Source organism: Mercenaria mercenaria, chromosome 7 (assembly GCF_021730395.1).
Source record: "Mercenaria mercenaria strain notata chromosome 7, MADL_Memer_1, whole genome shotgun sequence".
Taxonomy (NCBI): domain Eukaryota; kingdom Metazoa; phylum Mollusca; class Bivalvia; order Venerida; family Veneridae; genus Mercenaria; species Mercenaria mercenaria.
In genome coordinates this window covers 80238602-80261593 of record NC_069367.1, presented here as the reverse complement: position 1 = coordinate 80261593, position 22992 = coordinate 80238602, and the positions used below count along the sequence as shown (strand labels likewise).

Below are 22992 nucleotides of genomic sequence, written 5' to 3'. Positions count from 1 at the left end.
TGAAGGAGGATATAAGCTGTCTCAAGTGCTAAATGAAGTGCAGGGCTAAAGGTGTATACTGTATGAAAGTTGGTCACTGGCTGCACTTTCAGATGTCAAAAGAGCACACCAGAGGAAATAGAGCGTTTAGAGTGAAGTACTGATAACGATTTTACATGTAATATATGCCGCCCCCTCATCTTTTTAGTATTCTAGGGCAAGCTATAGGTATATCGGGTAATGGGGCAGCAGCGATCATTCAAGAAGAAACAGATAGAGATGAAACATGTCTGCCAAACTGCATTTGGGAAATCCAAAGAGAGCTGTCAAGTATGTAATGCTGAATGTCATCCCGAGTGTGTCAAGTACGATGAAGGTAAGAGCGAGAGACAGTATATACATGTAATGTTATGGCACCAATGCTCAACTCCAACTTAATGAAAACAAACATTCAAGGTCGCCAGCACAACTACTCTGTAATTCGTATACTCAAACAGAACCAACTATAGATCCTGAATTATCAAAACAGAAAGAATTATTAGATATGGAAAAACGAAAAACGACTGGCTAAAAGACAACTACTTGTCAAGCATCCAGATAGTAATAGCTGGTTTATTGAACTGTCCAAGATTTTTGTCTGTATGACTTTAGAGATCCGGAAGGACTTCTAGACAACCCCAAAAGTAAATTCCACTGGAAAAAGGACTGTTCACTATGTTGTGGACAAACATTGGAAATCTTAAATAGTTATGCAATCTAATGGCTTAAAGTCATTAAAGTACCTTAATTGTTCTATAATTCAACCAGGGAAACCCCATCCTAACTTACAAATTGAAGCTAAGTCCACAAATGATGCAAACAGAGCTGTATTGAAACTCAAATTTATCTCTGGAACATACATTCTGCAAAGTAATAGGGCGACATTCAACCAAAATGTAGTTGATCCGTAATCTTTGTCGTTCGGGTAACGAGACAATGGAAATTTTTTGTTGTATTGTGAAACTGTTACGCGAGAACACCTGCAGTGAATGATATCTTATACGAACTATCTGCAATCAGTGAACTTAACTGGAATCATCTGGAAGATTTTCAGAAAGTTACTTTAATAATTGACTGTTTGCGGGTGTTGAATGTTGACAGGTATAATAATAAAGCTATACAGAAACTCTGTGATTTAGAATCAGTTTGTAAAAGATTAAGTGTTCAGACTTCATACTGAAAGAAATAGACATATAAATTTGAAGAATAAGTTTGTATCAGCATAGTTCGGCACGGGACTACCCCCAAATTCTCATACTATCTGATAGACTTAAATCAAGCATTTTACAAGCTCAGAGTAGAAAGTTAAACAGTGTGCTCAGTATAAAATTACACATCATATTACAATTGTTCTATTCACTTGGTGGAGGATTTGACGCATTATATGCGGTTCGTCTCATAAGGCGGAAAAGACGAAGAAGATGAAGAAGGAGAAGACGTAGCGACAGCACACATCAGGACCCATTACAAATGTCTGTAACTTACATTTCCTTTAAGAAGAATAAAATCAGTTCTGAATGAAAATTAACAGAAACGTGGGATTCATATTTTATGCAAGAAAATATTTCCGGTAAAAGACACACACTTTAGTGGTTTATGATCTAAGTTTCCCTGACAAAGTCTCTCATACTATCACTTCATTATGAAAATGAGAATAATTTGAATCCACCAGTATGCGAAACTAAATTTTTTCACGCCATTTTCCTTATTCACCCGCCCACTTAGTCAATAAGGATAGCGCAGATCTACGGATCTCTGGATTGTGAGTTCGATCCTCTTGCAGGGCGTATGTTCTCTGTGACCGCGGATTTCATAGAAGACGTTGGGTCTAAAATAAATCGTCTTCGTGTGGGGAAGTTGGAAGTTACTTGCAGAGAATCGGAGGAACACTGGTTAGGTTTACAGCTCGCTGTTACATAACTGAAATACTATTGAAAGACGGCGAACACAAAACAAGCGAACAAAGTTTCCATATTAGTGTGTGTTACTTGCAGAGAATCGGAGGAACACTGGTTAGGTTTACAGCTCGCTGTTACATAACTGAAATACTATTGAAAGACGGCGAACACAAAACAAGCGAACAAAGTTTCCATATTAGTGTGTGTATACCTAAAATAATCCACTTTCTTCAATAACGTTATTTCGGTATAATAGCAATGAATATGTTATCAAGCAGCACTTCCGAGCTAGGTAAATGTGGAAATAGAAAATCCTCAACACTTTTCCAGTTTATAGTGCCGAGTATCATGTACAGGACACTGATAAACCGAATACCTGATGCCAGTAACATCAATGTGGTGTCCTGCCTACAGTTACCCGAGTCAGAAATTTCCGTCTGCACCTTCAAGCAGTGAAAGATACTTGTAATACTTAATTGACACAATTTGCCAACCTGATTGGATGCTACACAAAAGCATGTTGCTAATTATTATTATATTGTATTATTATAATACCAGATTTATATAGCGCCCTTTTCATGATCAATTTCACGTTCAAAGGCGCTTTACATAGTCCAAATGCAGCCACACAGGGCGCATAATTCATCCTCTACTAGTACAGACACAGAGCGATCTGACCAGAGGGACAGAGTGAGACAAAGCCCCCTCACAGAGAGGTCAGAAATCAGATACAGGCTTGTCCGGCTAACTTAGCCTAGTTCATTGCGAATAGACAGCCTGGTTCTTTAACGTGCCCAGTGTATAGCACTGATATACGCAAGGATTGCCTGGGTTCCTGACCAGTACACCTCTAGTTGGGTGGGAAACACTGAAAAGCGTTTCTGAAAATTCCCGAGTAGCTGCAATATTGGATCCCTTTTTAATAACTTAATAATTACCTTTATTCTTTATATTTTAGAAAATCTATTTTATTAATTCCATCCATGCATCCTCGCGATATTGATGAAACATCAATACGTCCGTTCACAGCTGAGTGATTTGAATACCACTCATGACGATACGTTAAAATAGTACGGACATGGTAGGTCTACCAACGAAATTTTTTCTTTACCTCAGTCTAAGAATAAATGAATCCTTCACTGGTTGAAGGCTCGGACGGAACTATCTATATAACTGTTCAGACGGTAACGTGGCTCTGCCGAGTTACCGCAAAACAGTTATCCGAGAGAGCCAGATATTTTCATCAGCACCTTCAACTAGTGACAGATTCTTTTTATTGCATACCGTATTTTCAAGTAATAAAAGAAATAAATAAAACAAAAGGTTAATGTTAATTGCAGTTAAATCAATTTCATATTTTCTGTTTTTAAGAAAAATGTGTTGGCACGTGTCTAACGTGACTTTAGGAAGCTACGCCAATCGGACTGTCATTGACTGGGATGAAATTATGGGAGGAAGAAAAACTAATCTTGTTGTCATCAGGGGGGATTGCGTCAAGTTCCACTGCATGATAACCCAAGTTCCAATGTAGCTGCTCATACAAGCGGATTTTTTGCAGGCCAAATCAAAAATGTTTTGCCATGGACCGCATATGCCGAAGTTTGTAACCATATGGAGTATATTTGAGATCTTTTGAGGATGAAAGTCAGAAATAAAATCACGATTTAAACAGCCTGCAAGATCTTGAAAATGCATTTCTGTTTGAATGGAACTGGATGCCAAATGAGGTCATCAGACGTTACGTTAGGTCAGTGAGATCTTATACGTCGAAGAGGTGGTCACACTAGACATTAGCTAACTTTAGGAGAAAAGCGCTGTGGTAAACTTATCCTACAGTGTCATGGTTACTTTCATTCAAATCTGCGAGTTTAAAGTGACCTCTACCTTTTAAATGTTTTTTTTTCTGCATGGCACACGAAGCCATCATACGGACCATCATCTAAACTTTAATTCGATACCAAACATGCATATGTGTAAATTATGGATTTTCGTACATAGTTGTCTAAACCATATATACACTTCTTTTTTTTTGTCTGAGAACAAAAGAAATGTTTAAGTAAAGCGTTGATACTCAAAGAAATGTTACTACACATACGGGAAATTAGTTAAGTAACTTGATGTTAGTAATGATGACCTTTTCAAATGCTTTCTTAATCTTACTCCTAGGGAAAATCCTGCTTATAACCGTGGCTATTCAAGAGTTACTTCTATTTGGCAGTGGCACACTTGAACCGTTTCAATTCTACCAGACACTGAAATAATTGTAAACTGCACATTATAAGTAATCTACTATGCCACAGTCAATTAGAATATGTACATGTCAACATAATTTTACCAGTGACTGTTGGTGGGAAAGACGGGGGGGGGGGGGGGGGGGGGGGAAGGGGGAGAAGAATGGTACTGTATCCAAGATGTCTACATTTGTATTTTGTGTCACTTTGTTCATAGATATGTACATGTACAAGTACGTTTGTTAGATATACTTAGATATGTACATGTACAAGTACGTATGTTAGATATACTTAGAATTGTACATGTACAAGTACGTATGTTAGATATACTTCATAGCACTGTCATTGTTGCTAAAGTATAATGTCATTTAACTTCTTTCTTTGGAGGGACGATCGCTTATGCTGGAAGAATTTTGTCGAAACACATTTGCTTTTGCTTTTTGAAACTGTTGTTTTCTCTTTACTGATAAATAGATATACGAAGATAATATATTATTATTATTATTATTTGATTAGTTGACATTCATACGCAATTTAATTATTTCTAGTACTTTTCGAAAAGTAATGACTCAAACTATTAGGCATAGTTACACTGATTATTTATTACATCAATATTGATATGAATATAGACATTTCTTATAGAGCAGACTGGGATTGTCTGCGATTTTACCCATGCTGGCAAAAATCATTTGGCACCCCATGCTAGATGACATTCGTGCTGTTGATAATGACCACATATATTCGGGCGCCGTAATCGATCGTGGGTTTTAACCTTAAAATCATTACGATCTTTCAAAGATTCTGAAATTTTAACTTTTTCATGAAAACTTCAGTAAATTACCTTACTGTCTAATGTATAATATCTACCAATGTTTATCGTTATAAAAGCCGCAAAAAGTCTTGATGGGTTAATTATACACATAAAACAAACTAATCAAAATGCCAAGAAAATAGCCAATAAAACAAGTTATTTCCGACAGACAGTTTAATATATGCTTTCAAAAATAATTATACCCGTACTTGCATTCATTGTTTTGTCATTACTTATTCTAACAAATTTAATAGTTTATTGTTTCGAACTCTATTGTAAATCTGTAGTAAGAGACAATGTACTTTTCTTTTGCAATACCATAAGGCATTAAGAATTTTTATCATCAAAACTTAATATGGAATACGAACCTATTTTCAAGAAGTATAAACACAGCCGTTTTTCTCTTGTTTGTTTTACGAGCGCCATTCTAAAAGTTATGACAATCTTGCTGGAATACGGTAATCAATCGGGGAGAGACTTCAAATTTACCTTATCCCTTCTAAGTATTCGCCCTTGATTTCAATCGAGAAATCCAATCATTCGATACATTTTGTTCCAAGCCAGCATCTTCCTCAGCCTTTAACAAGGGGCAGGACGTGAAGTGGTTACACACTTGGTTCAAGCGGGCGAAATGATTGCAAACTTACAAAATGGCGGATATTTTCTGAAATTATTATTATTATTATTATTATTATTATACCCTTTTCATGATCAATTTCACGTTCAAAGGCGCTTTACATAGTTCAAATGCAGCCACACAGGGCGCATAATTCATCCTCTACTAGTACAGACACAGAGCGATCTGACCAGAGGGACAGAGTGAGACAAAGCCCCCAGAAATCAGATACAGGCTTGTCCGGCTAACTTAGCCTAGCTCGTTGCGAATAGACAGCCTGGTTCTTTAACGTGCCCAGTGTATAGCACTGATACACGCAAGGATTGCCTGGGTTCCTGACCAGTACACCTCTAGTTGGGTGGGAAACACTGAAAAGCGTTTCTGAAAATTCCCGAGTAGCTGCCGGGGATCGAACCCCCGACCTCAGGATTGGAAGGCCAGTGTGCAAACCACTGAGCTATCCGTCCACCACATCATCGCGTGTTCGCTTGTTTTTTTATCAGGTAAGCGGGTTTCTATGGTATTTTGGACTCTATGGATATGTGCATGCATCAGTTCTATGTCTACGTCACACTCGGTTTTGCGTTTCAGCGTTGTAGATATCGAATTCTCGAAGTTATTGAAGTTATAAAATGGTCGTGTTCATGTTTTGATATTTGAATTGCGTCGTTTCTTGCCGTTCTTTACATTCTAATGATCAAACTAGCCTGTTTTGGGGCCCTTAAACGAGACAAAACAACTAATTGTGAAGAATTCTATAAACGTTTGGCTCTGCATGTTTTAGGGACAGTGCTATACCCAAATAAATCTTGTGCAAGCTCTTTTTTGTTGCAAACTTGTACTTCAAGCAATTTCTGTTGCAAACTTATTCTGAAAAATAGTGTCCAACTATCTGAGAATGTTTACTGCGAAACTGGCTGAAAAGCAAATCATGAATTTCCTCAAAGTTGCAGCAGATAGCTCGACATTTCATAATTCTATTTCTAATCACGTATAACGACGTTTGGGCACAAAACAGAGACTTATTTTTAGCTTTTTGTGATTTTGGAAGATCAGAGAAATAATATGGTCGATGTTTTGCTATGGTGTGCAATAGTCTTGTGTGTATCTAGCCCAAGAAATTACTTAAAGGCAAAGAAAATCTCCTATATAAGTGACTCCCCCAAATACCAGACATTTTAATCCCCAATATACAAGATCCTGTCTGGTCCAGTCTGATAAGGGTCCATAAAACCCCTGTAGACTTGACATGTAGCCTAATTATTGTCAGAGAATTATAAATTTTATTGCCTACAGATAAATTGGTTATTTCCTGTGTTTTGCATTTTATTGATTGAAATGCTTTTTTTTTTTTTTTTTTTTTTTTTCAGAATGTACACAAAATTATTTTAATTGATAATATACTAATTTTGATTGCTCAGTCATGTTGAGTAATGTCCTGGCCAATTAAATTATAACTCTTATAGCAAAGCAATTCTCACTCCTTTTAGGAAACTCTCACCTTTTTTTTATAATCAATAAAATAATTATTTAAAACTTAATAAGAGAAATTACAAGTTTGTTTATTCAATGATTATGATCTTTTTATCAAAAATAACAAAATAAAAACAGAAAGAAAGATAATTGCTGGATTTTATTAGAAGTTAAAGAAGCGTTCAGTTGCATTTTTAATAGATAAAAAAAGGAATATGGACAGAAGGATTTTATATATTAAAATGCTTAATTCCCCTTGTGTTGTCTAAATAACGTTTCTTTTATGTATAATAAAATCCAGCAATAAAGGGATATCATTGTTCAAAATACACATAATTTATTATTATAAAAGCTATGTGCCTGAATGCATTTTTTTTTATATTTTTGATAAGAAAAACCCCAGCAATGATGAGATGTAATTGTTAAAAAACTTGATTTATTAAAAATATGATAAAAACACTGTTGTATCTTATCACTTTGTTTATTTAGCCCTAATTCAATCAAGCTTTCTAAATTCGTTATAAAGGTGAGAACTGATTTGCTATAAAGGTGAGAAATATCACCTGCAATTTATTTACTGTACAGTAGCTATACAGTAGCTTATTATGATAAACAGAAGCAAGTCTATCAATGGTCCAGACTTTCAAACTTTCAAACTTTATTTTCCAACTTAGGTTTACATCAAGTAAACAACATAAGCATCATTTTCATTGTTATACAGTGGGTAATGGCGGCATATCATATTAACAAATTGCAGTTCAATGGAGAACGACAAACATAATATATATATAGCAGTCTGATAAATGTATGTGATACTACAAAGCAGATCAAATGATGATAATGTATGTGTTCTAGCAATGTTCCAATAAATATATTAGCGTAAAAAGTTCTTAATAATTACATCGACAAATATACTTAATTTGTTCAGTACAGTTATATTTGTGCTAGAAAACAATTCTTCCAATTTGAAAAAGTTCGGATTAACATAGAAATAGCGTTTCAAATACTTTTTTCTTTCATTAACAAACTTTTGGCAAATAAAAAGATAGTGAAATTCATCTCCTACTTGTGTATTGGCCCTTACCGCCAATACGCAGACCTTATCATCACCATAGGCCACATACCTGGCATACCAGAATCAGTGTCTTTAATGCAAACCGTGTAATCTGACAAGTTCAAATTCTAAGTTCCTATCTCCATTGACCTGTATTTATAACTGACAGAAATTTTGTTAAAGATATTTTACATAAAAGAAATATTATGATTGAACTAATATATAGCAAACTTGTGTTTTAATTTCAATCGATCTGAAATCTACAGTATTGTATTTCCTTATTCAATTTATTTTTCAGGCAAAAACGCAAGACTGAGACCAGCGATGGGAATTCTCCTCAGGAATGTGGTATTTGCGAAAAGAAATTTCGTTCATGGTTTGTGCTTCAACGTCATTTGTCGTCACATGAAACAACAAACTATCAGGATTCATGATTTGTTCATAAAAACTGTTTTTCGTAAAATATTAGTACATGTAGTTTTGATAGAAAAAAATATTTATATACAACAGTGATGTAATAACATAATGACATAAATACATACGTTGTGTTTCATTTCTAGATTAAATGTACAAAAATATATCCCAGTCTTAAGATATGATTATTATATAAAATGTTTTGAACTCATTAGAAGTTATAACCTGCGCAATCTTGTGTCGATATAACATGATCATAATACGAAACAAGGCTATTGAGTGTTGGTGATAAGATACATGTAAAATAACCCTTTACGGACATGCGGCATAGTTCATATTTTGTTTCTGAAACATAAATCGTCATCTTTGAATATCTTATGTCATACTTCTGTGTATCAAAACAATAACTAATTCGATACTAACACTAAAACACATGGACAGTGTACAATGAGAGTAAAACTGAGATAAAATGTTTAACTCATCTATGTTACAGTGTAACATCTGCTGAAACATGAATGTAGTTCCCATCATTTTATCACGTGCTTAATTTTGTCGTTTAAAGTTTCTGATTGGAAAATTGAATGGTTTTAAACAGAAAGAAGAAGTATCACATACAACTTCGGAAAAGGCAAAACCCAAGTTGCACGGTATCCAAAAAGATGTAATCTTGGACACAAGCAACTTTATTAAGGAAAAATTGAAAACAGTAGAGTTGGCATTTAAATTTATGGTGGCAATCAACAGAAAACATCATCATTATGTTTGTTCATTTACAGAGAAGTCTGATTTAATCGCAGTCGAACATTTTCTTGTTATAGTTTATCAATTTCAATCCACTGTATACAGCGTAACTGTTGCGCTGTATTTTACTTTGTGAGTTCGCTCAAAATATAGTCTTAGTGGACTCGTCAACTCTGTAATGTGACCTAACTGATTGAACACCTCTTGGTATATCATTTAATTTTCTTAATGTTCCATACTTTGGTACGCTTCCTTTCCTTCGGTTAAACTCGTGATCTCTGCAATAAAAAGTAACACTGGTAATTTGTGTAATATATTGCAATGTAATGCAAAATTAATATAATATAAAGAACTGAACATAAAACATTATAAACCGTTGCACTTGACGCTTTTGTTTTGTTTCTAACAATTAAAATAATTTTTGCAAGTAAACGGCATTTCAATGTTTGTACTTGCCATTCATTTCTGTAGCAATACTTATATGTCTTCTGTATTATGGCACTACACTGCAATTAATTTTCTTTTCATTACTGGTTGGTAACAACACTGCTTGTGTGTACTATAATATTACGCAAAAAACTGTAGGTTGCTAAAATTGTTGGTTCAGAATAGGAATAGAAAATAAGAAAGGCTTACAAAACTTTATAAATTGTCTTTGATACCAATAACACTTACCTAATGGTTATTTCTGATATACGTGTTAGCGTAGTTTGTTCAACTAATGCAGATCCATGTTCATGCTCTCGGGTCATAATACTAGTAGCGTCTGATGTTCATAGCATCTAGACCTGAAAAGATCTGAAAGAGAACAACTGCATGTTAAAGCCCTTGTCTGTATAGTGTGTAAAGGCGGACAAGATCAAAAAGACAAAATGTACCTATAGACAATGTCTCCGAAAGTTTATATAATAAGTTTTATTTCTGCTTGCAATCTAGACAACTGAATCTATCTGCCGTTGACGTTAAACCCTATGCGGGAACGTAGACGTTCTATAACCTATAAACAGGTAAGATGTTAAAATTATGTAGGAACACTAACCTTAATCCTGCCAGGTTTCGTGAAAACATGATAAGGTTTTTTTATCAACAGTTATATTAAAATATCAAAGGGCCATTTGATGCTATAAAAATGTACGACCCTAAACAGAAAAGAAATGTTCACGAGTTGCACAATAAACATCCTCTGATAGTTGGACACTATTTTTTCAGAATAAGTTTGCAACAGAAATTGCTTGAAGTAGATGTTTGCAACAAAAAGAGCTTGAACAAGATTTATTTGGGTATAGCACTATCCCTAAAACATGCCCCTTGTTTAAATAGGATAAAACTTACAAGGACCTAGCTTTTAAACGACGGCTTTTTGTGAGCCACAGCTTCGTCATGGATCAACTTGAGACCACGAATACCATTCCTTGGACGCATTCTATTTTATTTTCGTTTGACAATATTCAGTACATTGTCTCTATCAAAACTGACTGACTTTCCTGACAGTGTAGAGAACCACTTAAGGTTCATTCTATCGGAAAAATATTGGGTCTAAATAATTTAGATTGGAGGGTTTGTTACTGAACAAAAGTTATAAAAAGTATACACCAATGAATTCGTCTTTGAACGAAGTGTATGACCAGATAATCAAACTACGACTACGACTCTTTCATAAGTCGTACGATGACGAATTTGATAAGAAAATTGGTCATGTTTTTCAAAATCAAGGGCTGCTTCAAAATACATGCGGAGTCCATTAAAAATGTATTAATAGACAGACAAAACATGTATCTAGTTCTTGCCACCCTTTAAATTACCCAAACTTTTTTTAAAAGGCTGACGATTTACGACTGAAAATATATTTTAGAATGCTTCAAACGATTGTTTTCATCGTCCTTTGTTGACATGACGGACTACTTTTTAGTTACTATAAATATTAACATTGCACGGGGAAATCGTGTCCGATTCCCGCCAAATATAATAAAGGATAGTTTTTCACGCCGTTTACCTAAAGGGAGAGTTCTTTATCCCGATTATCATTCTCGGCAGATTTTATAGATCCAATAACACTATTCTAATAGTACAGTCAAAAAGTATTCCAAGAATAATCAACAGTTTTTTGCTGTTGTTTTTTTCTCTCAAAATATTCTACAACCTGAAATGAAATCTAAATTATCTGCTTCATCGGACTATCTTACTTTTTTCAAACGGTTTATTTAATATGATAAAAGCGTACCAAACTTTGTAAAAAATTCTTACTTCCATTACCTCTTTTGAATAATTCAACTACCAGACTTGTCATTGTAACCAGGGGCGGTTACAGGATTTGGTGTAAGAGGGGGCGTAAAAGATTTGTAGTGTACAGCAAATAGGGGGGGGGGGGGAGCCCGGGCATGATCCTCCGGAAATCTATAAAAATAATGGAACCATCTGATGCATTCTGGGCGTTCTGTGGTACTTTATTTGTTATTGACAAAGGACAGGTTTTGTGACGAAATCAACACAAATAACATGCTAATTATAGTCATGTCTTATGAATTGTCAGACTTATTCTTGCGCGAGTATCTCGGAATTTCTTAGCCCGTTTCATGAGGATTTTTATGGGGCGGGTTTACGTAGGACTAACAAAAATTGTAAAGAGTTTTATAGGAGCTCATGCAAACTTTGTCAGATTTCAACTGTGCGAGCATAGCGAGCGAGAAAAAAATGCATATTTTTCATCAAAAAACTAATAATTACCTGTGTGATAGAGAAAAAATGCATTTTGTTTATGTTTCACCCAGAACAGAGGACAAATTACGTTTTCGAGCGTAGCGAGCAAGAAAAAAATGCATATTTTTCAGCCAGAACAAAAGATAAATTATCAATGCGAGCGTAGCAAGCGAGAATAAAACGCACATTTTATGTTCTTCAGTCAGAATAAAAGACAAATTATGTATGCGAGCGTAGCGAGCGAGGAAAAATGTATATTTTGCAATTATTTTACCAAGAACATAAGACAAATTACCTATGCTCCGACTATTTTTTTGTGTGTGAGGGAGTGGCGCCTTCAGTCTGTACGCAGAAATGATTACTGTACAAAATTCATATCGCGGCCATTTTAACTATTCAAACCTGGTGGAGCTCTATTGTATCAAATAAATGTTAATATGCCAAAAACGGCCGTCGTTTTGGAATTTAACTATGCCTGTATCTTAAGCCTGACAACAGAACAACTTCGTGATCTCTGCCGACGTCGTTGATATGCTGAAATGTTGTAAAACTTTGCTAGATCCCTCGTCCGACATCAACCTTTAAGGTCTTAATCATACTTAATGGCAGGTCCGGATCTATCCTGGGAATCCAGTCTGACAATTTCTAACTTTTTTTTCTACCTGCAAATTGACAATATCAGAAACTCGATGAATGCCAATTAACACTAATTAGCGCAAATTAAGCGGGATCTTTAATGTAGGTAAGATTTTTTCTGACAAAGCACAATTATTATCAACGGCTTCCCTGGCTAGTCCGGATCCAGAAATACCTTCATTTGATGCAGCGAGGCAACAGTTTAGAAGAAGGTAATGGTGGCACCTGATGGATTTTTGGTCTCAGTTTTGAGAAAATACTATTGCCAAATTAGTTGGGCGCAACCTTGATGAGTATAGGACAATCAAAGGCTAAAACATATGCATTACTTTGGACGACTTTTCAAGGCCTTCGGGCTTATCTCAGAATGTTTTGAAAACATATCAGGATACGTCTGTGGAACCAATATCATTTATTGTTACGCTCTTTCCTACATAATGTACATATTCATCGAGTGCTTTAATAAACAAGTACTGTCAATAATTCACGAAATCGTTTATAAAAAATACAGCCAACTGAAACTGGAAGTACTTTTTGTGTGAATGCCTATCTGTGTTCCTCATTGTGAACTTGTGATACTTTGCATTTCTGTATAAGACTGATGATAGACAAACGGATGAAGGACTTCTGTTTACACAAATTCCAAGATTAACTTTTTTATATTAAATAATTAAGTAGAACATATTTACAACAAAATGTGTTAGTATACAGCATCTTCTGTGAATGACTGTGCTATTAACGGTAAAAAGGATGAAAGGGACAACAGTATAAGTAATTAATAATGACTGTTTTATTTTGCAGTATAACAAATGCATGCATGTTCACACAAATAAAAGTATTATATATAATTATGATCAATACACAACTATGCATAGAAAGTTGTGCTACAAAAGGAAGCAAACTCTTCTCCTTATCGGTACAGTTTGACAATATTCCTTCACGGAGGTTGCAAAGCGAACTAGAATGGTGTCAATAAAAAATGTTTCATTCAATAATTTAGTATAATGACGGCTCAATAATGTTACTAAGTAAAAAATATATATAACTTAAACAACTGAACACAAAACAAATGCGCATGTCTATGATGCTTAACAAGTTTTATTTGAAATGAAGAGAAATGTAGGAAACTACATTGTATTTGTCATTCGTCGTTAAAGAAGGGCCACAACTCCAGACAAAATAATCGACCATAAAAATCAGGGCAAAATGTACATATTTACTTCATGCTGTTGATGTATACCAAGTTTCAATTCAGTTACATGGATCTGTAGGATTTAAGTTTACGATGTGATGAATTAGTTCGAGGTCAAATAGGGCAACAACTCAACAAAAAAAAAGAAAAAAGAATTTGTAACAGAGTTAGCAACGTCCCCCGCCTAAGGAAATTTTCATTACAAATACTGTATTCCAATACAGCATCTTGGCATGAACAAAATATAACAAGAGTGCCAGGATGTTAAATATATGCCCGTCATGTAGATGTTACAATTAAACATTTTCTGTACAAAACTATCTTTGGTAGACAGTAAGCCAAAACAATGACATATTCAATTCTAACAACCAGGATAAAAAGTTTCAAGAATAATCGTTTCATAGTAGCAACAAAGGGATGTAAGTTTTGCCCTTTTAAGTCCACAAAAAGTCCTTACCACGAAGAGGTACCTTAAAATACACCTAAAATTTGAAAGTAACACAGAATTGATTTTTCCCTACGGTCAATTATAAAAAGTTACCATATATATATTATTTATAGTGACAAAAATATCTAAGTCCACACAAAAGTCCTTATCAGGTAGCCAAAATACATCTAAAATTGAATGTAACATGCGTGTTGTACTACAGAAAAGTGGTCCCATTTCCCCTATGGCTAATAATAAACTAGTTGCAATAATAGCTATTTACAGTAAGAGTAAAGGAAGGTAATTCTAAATTAGGGGCCTGGTTCTTGCGCATTACACTCCATATTTTTGCCATTCTACATCAAAATCCCTCCATGCATGAAGAAGAAAAGCTCCGGACAAAGTCATTTTTGTATCTGATTTTGGCCTCTAAGTGTGACACTGACCTTAGAGCTAGGGGCTTGGTCTTGCGCATGGCACGTCGTTTCATTACCGTGAACATTTACGCCAAGTTATCTAAAAATCCTTTCATGGATGGCAGAGTTACTGACCGGACACAGGACTCTGTTAACCTTTGACCTCTAAGTGTGACCTTGACCTAAGAGCAAAGGGTCTGGGTCTTGTGCATGTCTCTTTATGGTGAACATTTATGCCAAACTTATTTCAAAATTCCTTTATCGATGGCAGAGTTATGGACCAAACACGAAACAGACCCTTATTACCTTTGACATCTAAGTGTAACCTTGACCTTGGAGCTAGAGGTCTGGGTCTAGCAAATTTACATTGAAACATCATGAAACGTTTTCTATAAAACAAATATGAAAGACTTACACTTTTTCTACAAGTGTAAGTGCTTCTTCCTCAATGACAACGACCAAGAGTTTTACTGAAGACTTTTAAAGCTGCTCGCCCTAAGTTTGGTCGAAAATATTCAATTTCATAAAAGCAACATTTTTATAACAAGAATGTAAAATGAAAAGACATGATCAACAAAATAAGCGAAAATCTACGTAACATTCTGAGAAAATGTCTTATGAAAACAGGTTTACGGATTCACCGCTCTATATGGCTATATTGGAAAAATAATAAACCGTTTGCAACGCTTTACTTTTTCCTACATAACCATATAGTGCTGTGAATCCGTAAACATTTCTGCGGGCGAGCAGCTTTAATCGCAATTGTCTACGTCGAACTGAAACATACAGTATAATAAAGGTATTACAAACAAGTTCATACCTGACATCTGTGAATTATATCTTACTTACTTACATAACTTGCATAAAAAACCCTTAAACAAGTTTACAATCAACTATTTAGCAAAATAACGCAGCACCATCGTCATGCAAAAGACCTTAGTTTGTATCCGAAAAATGCAATTCTGTCCGTAATTGATACTATGACACTTTAACAATGAATAACAGCAATTTCCCTCAAAACACGACGAGACCCCGCAAGTAAATTATAAGCTAACGTATAAAATACCTCTTTTAGGCATCCGCACGCATGTCATGTAAGAAAGAAACCCTTGCGCAAGCTTCGAAAGATCTGCACACATGTGTCAGGAATGTTCGCCCAAAATTCAACAAGGGGGACAACCTTACTCAGACTACTCGCACTTTCGTACTCGCCCCATTTCGAACCAAACTGTATAGGAGGCAGTAAACAGTTTTCTGAGCTTCTCGGCCTAGAGTCGCCTACCTAACTTTCAAAACCTCACACAAAAGTCTGTAACTACACACCTGAAATAAAGATATTGCAACATTAACATCACTGTATGTCTGTCGATACAAACCATCTGCAATACATCTCTAATATCTAGTTTTCTGTTTACAAGACCTGAATTTTGTGCTCTCCCGGTCGCGGAAACTGATGTCGAAAAAAGCTAAATTTGCCAATTTTCAAATCGCTGCAGAAAGTTCCCTGCAAATGATAGCCCCAACTGCTACACTGTTCCATACTCCAGTAACACTGTAAAATCTGAAAATAAGCTCAAATATATGTGCCATCCGTACCGTTTTTTCACTATTCCAGTTTTCCTGAGGCCCCTGCTAAAATGACAACCCCACTTTAAGCTAGCTCAGAGGAAGCATGTATACGCTCCTGCAAGTCATTACGTCATACTATCAAGATCAAGGCTACTCATCTGATTTTCTTTAAATAAGTGCAACTCAATTCTAGCCGCTGGAACTTCAATTCTAGCAATTATTATTATTTAGAAGTTCAAATATGCACTTCATTCCGTAAATTGCCTCTTATTTGTAAATTTGACCCTGGACAATTCGACACTAACAGCTGAAAACTGTTTACTGCCTCCTTAATTAAGGAGGCAGTAAACAGTTTTCTGAGCTTCTCGGCCTAGAGTTGCCTACCTAACTTTCAACACCTCACACAAAAGTCTGTAACCACATACCTGAAATAAAGATATTGCAACATTAACATCACTGTATGTCTGTCGTTACAAACCATCTGCAATACATCTCTAATATCTAGTTTTCTGTTTACAAGACCTGAATTTTGTGCTCTTCCGGTCGCGGAAACTGATGTCGAAAAAAGCTAAATTTGCCAATTTTCAAATCGGTGCAGAAAGTTCCCTGCAAATGATAGCCCCAACTGCTACACTGTTCCATACTCCAGTAACACTGTAAAATCTGAAAATAAGCTCAAATATATGTGCCATCCGTACCGTTTTTTCACTATTCCAGTTTTCCTGAGGCCCCTGCTAAAATGACAACCCCATTTTAAGCTAGCTCAGAGGAAGCATGTATACGCTCCTGCAAGTCATTACGTCATACTATCAAGATCAAGGCTACTCATCTGATTTTCTTTAAATAAGTGAAACTCAATTCTAGCCGCTGAAACTTCAATTCTAGCAATTATTATTATTTAGAAGTTCAAATATGCACTTCATTCCGTAAATTGCCTCTTATTTGTAAATTTGACCCTGGACAATTCGACACTAACAGCTGAAAACTGTTTACTGCCTCTTTAATTAACGAGGCAGTAAACAGTTTTCTGAGCTTCTCGGCCTAGAGTCGCCTACCTAACTTTCAACACCTCACACAAAAATCTGTAACTACACACCTGAAATAAAAATATTGCAACATTAACATCACTGTATGTCTGTTGTTACAAACCATCTGCAATACATCTCTAATATCTAGTTTTCTGTTTACAAGACCTGAATTTTGTGCTCTCCCGGTCGCGGAAACTGATGACGAAAAAAGCTAAATTTGCCAATTTTCAAATCGCTGCAGAAAGTTCCCTGCAAATGATAGCCCCAACTGCTACACTGTTCCATACTCCAGTAACACTGTAAAATCTGAAAATAAGCTCAAATATATGTGCCATCCGTACCGTTTTTTCACTATTCCAGTTTTCCTGAGGCCCCTGCTAAAATGACAACCCCACTTTAAGCTAGCTCAGAGGAAGCATGTATACGCTCCTGCAAGTCATTACGTCATACTATCAAGATCAAGGCTACTCAACTGATTTTCTTTAAATAAGTGAAACTCAATTCTAGCCGCTGAAACTTCAATTCTAGCAATTATTATTATTTAGAAGTTCAAATATGCACTTCATTCCGTAAATTGCCTCTTATTCGTAAATTTCACCCCGGCCAATTCGACACTAACAGCTGAAAACTGTTTACTGCCTCCTTAAGGAGGCAGTAAACAGTTTTCTGAGCTTCTCGGCCTAGAGTCGCCTACCTAACTTTCAACACCTCACACAAAAATCTGTAACCACACACCTGAAATAAAAATATTGCAACATTAACATCACTGTATGTCTGTCGTTACAAACCATCTGCAATACATCTCTAATATCTAGTTTTCTGTTTACAAGACCTGAATTTTGTGCTCTCCCGGTCGCGGAAACTGATGACGAAAAAAGCTAAATTTGCCAATTTTCAAATCGCTGCAGAAAGTTCCCTGCAAATGATAGCCCCAACTGCTACACTGTTCCATACTCCAGTAACACTGTAAAATCTGAAAATAAGCTCAAATATATGTGCCGTCCGTACCGTTTTTTCACTATTCCAGTTTTCCTGAGGCCCCTGCTAAAATGACAACCCCACTTTAAGCTAGCTCAGAGGAAGCATGTATACGCTCCTGCAAGTCATTACGTCATACTATCAAGATCAAGGCTACTCATCTGATTTTCTTTAAATAAGTGAAACTCAATTCTAGCCGCTGAAACTTCAATTCTAGCAATTATTATTATTTAGAAGTTCAAATATGCACTTCATTCCGTAAATTGCCTCTTATTTGTAAATTTGACCCTGGACAATTCGACACTAACAGCTGAAAAACTGTTTACTGCCTCCTATACGACCGCAGTGACAACAAGACTATATTATAAAGTTACAATTTTTTTTGTAGTAATATGCTAAGAGAATTGAAAAAAAAATATTGTGCCAGTAGATGATTTATCAAAATGCAGGCTTCTAAACTTCTATATTCATAATGGCATTAACAGTTGTGAGGCTTCAAAGTATTGTGTAAATTAATAAAATGCATGTTCTTCATGCATGACAAATATTTCTTTTTCCCTAATTCTTGATATTTCTTCTCTGATTCCCCCAATTTGTTTCTGGAAAAAATAAGATTACACATCTTGTATTATCCATGTATCCATTTTACAATTCTTATGTAGAATTATGTGGAATTATGCTCAGAAAATTGAAAAAAAAGAAATGTTGCACTGGACACATATTTTCCAGAAGAGTACACCTTTCTTAACTTCCATATGCATTATGCAATTAGCAATTGTGAGATTTCAGTGTATTTTGCAAATTAATCTAAGGTAGTTCTTAATACACCATGCATACTTTTCTTTCTCCCTGATACTTGATATTTCTATTTCTCTGATTCTGGAAATACGATAGTACATTCTGTACATGTATGATCCATCAAATAGTTCAGTTTTTGTTGACCAATGCTTCAAATACTTATGGCCCTTCAGATGATCATCTGAAATGAGAACATTTAGTCATTTTTACACTAGTATAAATCTTACATGTTTTATATGTTCATATGATAAAAAACACAAAATTGTAGAATGTAAAATCTTACAATTATAACATTATCAGTCTGACAGACATTATAAAGAAAATTTCATTAAAAAGTGGAAAAGCAGTACCCTACACAAGTAATAAAGACTAAGACCAAGCTATGAATTCTGACAGATGATATATATTTGTCTATACGTCTTCATGCATCCTCATTTTCAACTAACACTATGCAAATGATCACTTCATGTCCAATATATATACTAAATTTCTTTTGAATTGTTTGAAACTGTGAATAGGCCTACACAATGTACAAGACTTAGTGTATTTGTGATATTTTAAAGTAAAGGCCATAACTCAATAAAAAGTAACCTGAAGTGGAAGTCTTGCAATATGTGCATGCCTACTTCATGTTAATAATTTCATATCAACTTACTTTTCCATTGTGACACAGTATGAAAACTGTAGAAGGAGAAGAAATATAATTCTTATAGTTTAAAGGGGGGCATTACACCCCTAATTTATATTTTAGGATAAAATAGATAAAGGCCTTTACATTTAAGGCAAAAGTGTATTACAAGTTTCAAGGGTATTGGATAGAAAGTGGGGGAGGAGCTTAGTACATGAAGGACAAAAGAAACTGTAATATTTACTTCAAAATTCTAAAAGGGCCATAACTTTAGAAAAGAGTCATCAGATGTAAAATTCACTATAGTATGTGTTTTTCTGCTGCTTAGCCATGAAGTGTACCATGATCCATTTGAATATGATGGAATCTGCAGAAGGAGTTTTAATGCACAAGGTATGAAGGAAGCTATGATCTGATAATTTAAAAAAAAAATGACATGATAAATGAAGAAACAAATAATCAAATTTGATAGTCCTGACAATATGTGCATGTCCACTTCATGCTGATGTTGTGTACCAAGTTTCATTGGAACTGATAATTAGTAATTACATGAAAGAATTTAATAAATTCAGCTCTAAACTGTCCTGTACCTTTTTGATGTCTGATGTTCATGGTCTAGCCATAACTCCATAAGGCTGCATTGAGGGCTTTTTGTTCACCATATCATACTGTAACTGAAATAAAAAAAAACCAACATGCACATTTATGTATACATAAATTTTTCTTTCACAATAAACTGTGATTTCTCTATAAATTTCAATTGCTGACACTTCATATTAAAAACAATGTACAGAAGTATATAATTCTAAAATCAACTATTATAGTTTGTAAAATAAGTGCTGAATGCCACATCTATTTTCAAAACACTTTTTAAACACCTACCTGTATAAAATTGTGTGTAAATATGGCAGTCCTCTTCTTGGCAATTATAGCATTCATTGTCCCATTATTTCTTTGGATCAATTTATATCTTCATCTGAAATAAGTACATTATAAAAAAACTATGAGGAAACATATTGGTGGTTTTCAAAATAATGAAGCAAAAGCGTGACATAGGGGTATGTATTTGGTAAATTATAAAACGTTTTATTAAAAGAGGTTACGACCCAACTGTTTTGAGACATACCGCATGTTTAGTGTTCAACCCGTTTACAATTGGACACTACGCTTTCCTCTTTGATTGTGTCTGACGGAAGAGGGGGAGGACTCTATGATAAGCAGTTTTTAAATCCTATCAGGACTGAACTGTTTTGATATCTGTCTTCTGGCCTGTTTCGTCGGGCCCTTAAAGGTGTTTCTCTTGTTGCTCTGTCTTCTGAAAAGGCATTGAGTACATACGTTTTTGGTTCTAAAGGTTTGCTTTTTGTATATTTATACACGGGCATTTTTGTGTTTTACATGCCATGCCTTTTTGTTTCCATTACGTGTGTTAGAGATCCACCTGAAGAGGATTACTTTTATTTACACTGTCCCGTGTCTTTGGAACATGGTGGAGGGGGGTAAGAGTGAGGTTGGGTGCGCACCATAAACCGGTTTAAGCTCCCCAGTGGTGTTTTCGCCAATGACCGTTCCAAGGCGGTGCCCTACTGTGATCCTTTGTTTGTTCGTTTTGTCCTAATGTGTTGGCTTTGTGTTTGCGCGTGTATGTGTGTGTGTGTTTGTGGTGTATTGGCTTTGTGTGTGTGCGCGTGTATGTGTGTGTGTGCGGGTGGTGTGCACGTCTGCGTGCTGTAGGTTTCGTTTTGGGGAGGCTGCGTTTTTGGTGCATGGCATTCCCTGTTTGATATTTCTTTGTTGTTGTTTTTTTTTGAAATTTAAACCTTTTTCTTTTAGTGGTCACCTATTTTTTATGACCCTTACAGAACAAGCCTTCTCCGGTGAATGGAAAGTTAATAGAAAGTTAATGGAGCTATTCACCGCAGCAGTTCGCTGTTCATTCACCGCATCCGGTGAATGATTGGCGATCAAATTTCTTTTTAGCTCATCTGATTTTTTGAAAAAAAAATGATAAGTTATTGTCATCACTTGATCGGCATCGGCATCGGCATCGGCATCGGTGTTGCCTGGTTAAGTTTTATGTTTAGGTCAGCTTTTCTCCTAAACTAACAAAGGTATTGCTTTGAAACTTGCAATAGCTGACCCTGTACAACAAGAAACATAACTCCTTCCTGCTTTTTGCAAGAATTATGGCCCCTTTTGGACTTAGAAAATATCAGATTTCTTGGTTAAGTTTTATGTTTAGGTCAACTTTTCTCCAAAACTGTCAAAGCTATTGCTTTAAAACTTGCAACACTTGTTTACCATCATAAGCTGACCCTGTACAGCAAGAAACATAACTCTGTACTGCTTTTTGCAAGAATTATTGCTCCTTTTGGACTTAGAAAATCAGATTTCTTGGTTAAGTTTTATGTTTAGGTCAGCTTTTCTTATAAAATATCAAAGCTATTGCTTTAAAACTTGCAACACTTGTTCACCATCATAAGCTGACCCTGTACAGCAAGAAACATAACTCCATCCTGCTTTTTGCAAGAATTATGGCCCCTTTTGGACTTAGAAAATATCAGATTTATTGATTAAGTTTTATGTTAAGGTCAACTTTTCTCCTAAACTATCAAAGCTATTGCTTTGAAACTTGCAACTGTTGTTCACCATCATAAGCTGACTCTGTACATCAAGAAACATAACTCCATCCTGCTTTTTGCAAGAATTATGGCCCGTTTTGGACTTAGAAAATATCAGATTTATTGATTAAGTTTTATGTTTAGGTCAACTTTTCTCCTAAACTATCAAAGCTATTGCTTTGAAACTTGCAACTGTTGTTCACCATCATAAGCTGACTCTGTACATCAAGAAACATAACTCCATCCTGCTTTTTGCAAGAATTATGGCCCGTTTTGGACTTAGAAAATCATGGGTAGGACAATTTTTCTATTATACAAAAAATCAGATGAGCGTCAGCACCCGCAAGGCTTTGCTCTTGTTTAACATTCTATTCACCGCAGAATCCAGTGTTCACTTCTTATTCACCGCAGGACTTGGTATTTTAAATATTGTATCATTGATTCACTTTCTATTCACCGAAGAAAACTTGAATGTCATGATTTGTGAATAAAATAGCTGCACCAGTTTTGGCGGCAAAATGGTTGTATAGTTTGAAATTCTGGACCATGTTGAGCACAGCAGAATTATGTGAATAGCATGGTATCACCTAAAGTAAGTGCTTTTTAATTGTCAATGATATACACAAGGCATGTCAAAAGTAAAATGGGATATTTTTTTTCATTTTATTTGATTCATGTAATTCTAAACAGATGCAGACTTATTTTTGTCACCAGTTTTCATGACTTTGATTTCTTGTATATGTAAA

At 35.3% G+C, this 22992-nt stretch overlaps 1 protein-coding gene across 3 annotated transcripts in view; it reads right to left on the bottom strand.

The window, feature by feature from the left end:
- Positions 1-7688: 7688 nt before the first annotated feature.
- LOC128558690 (uncharacterized) overlaps positions 7689-22992 on the bottom strand; it is an 83942-nt gene continuing 68638 nt past the window's right edge. Inside the window, exons 10-14 of one of the 3 annotated variants that reach the window (XM_053548763.1) lie at positions 20508-20601; positions 20216-20299; positions 19037-19178; positions 15691-15947; positions 9932-10054 (exon numbers count right to left, since the gene is read on the bottom strand). Coding sequence is in view for 1 of the 3 variants with exons in the window: in XM_053548760.1 (XP_053404735.1) it covers positions 10013-10054 (42 nt within the window). In the remaining 2 variants the exon portion in view is untranslated. Of the gene's footprint in view, positions 9535-9931; positions 10055-15687; positions 15948-19036; positions 19179-20215; positions 20300-20507; positions 20602-22992 lie in introns of those variants that run through there. The other 2 variants (XM_053548762.1, XM_053548760.1) reach the window with 2 other exon arrangements.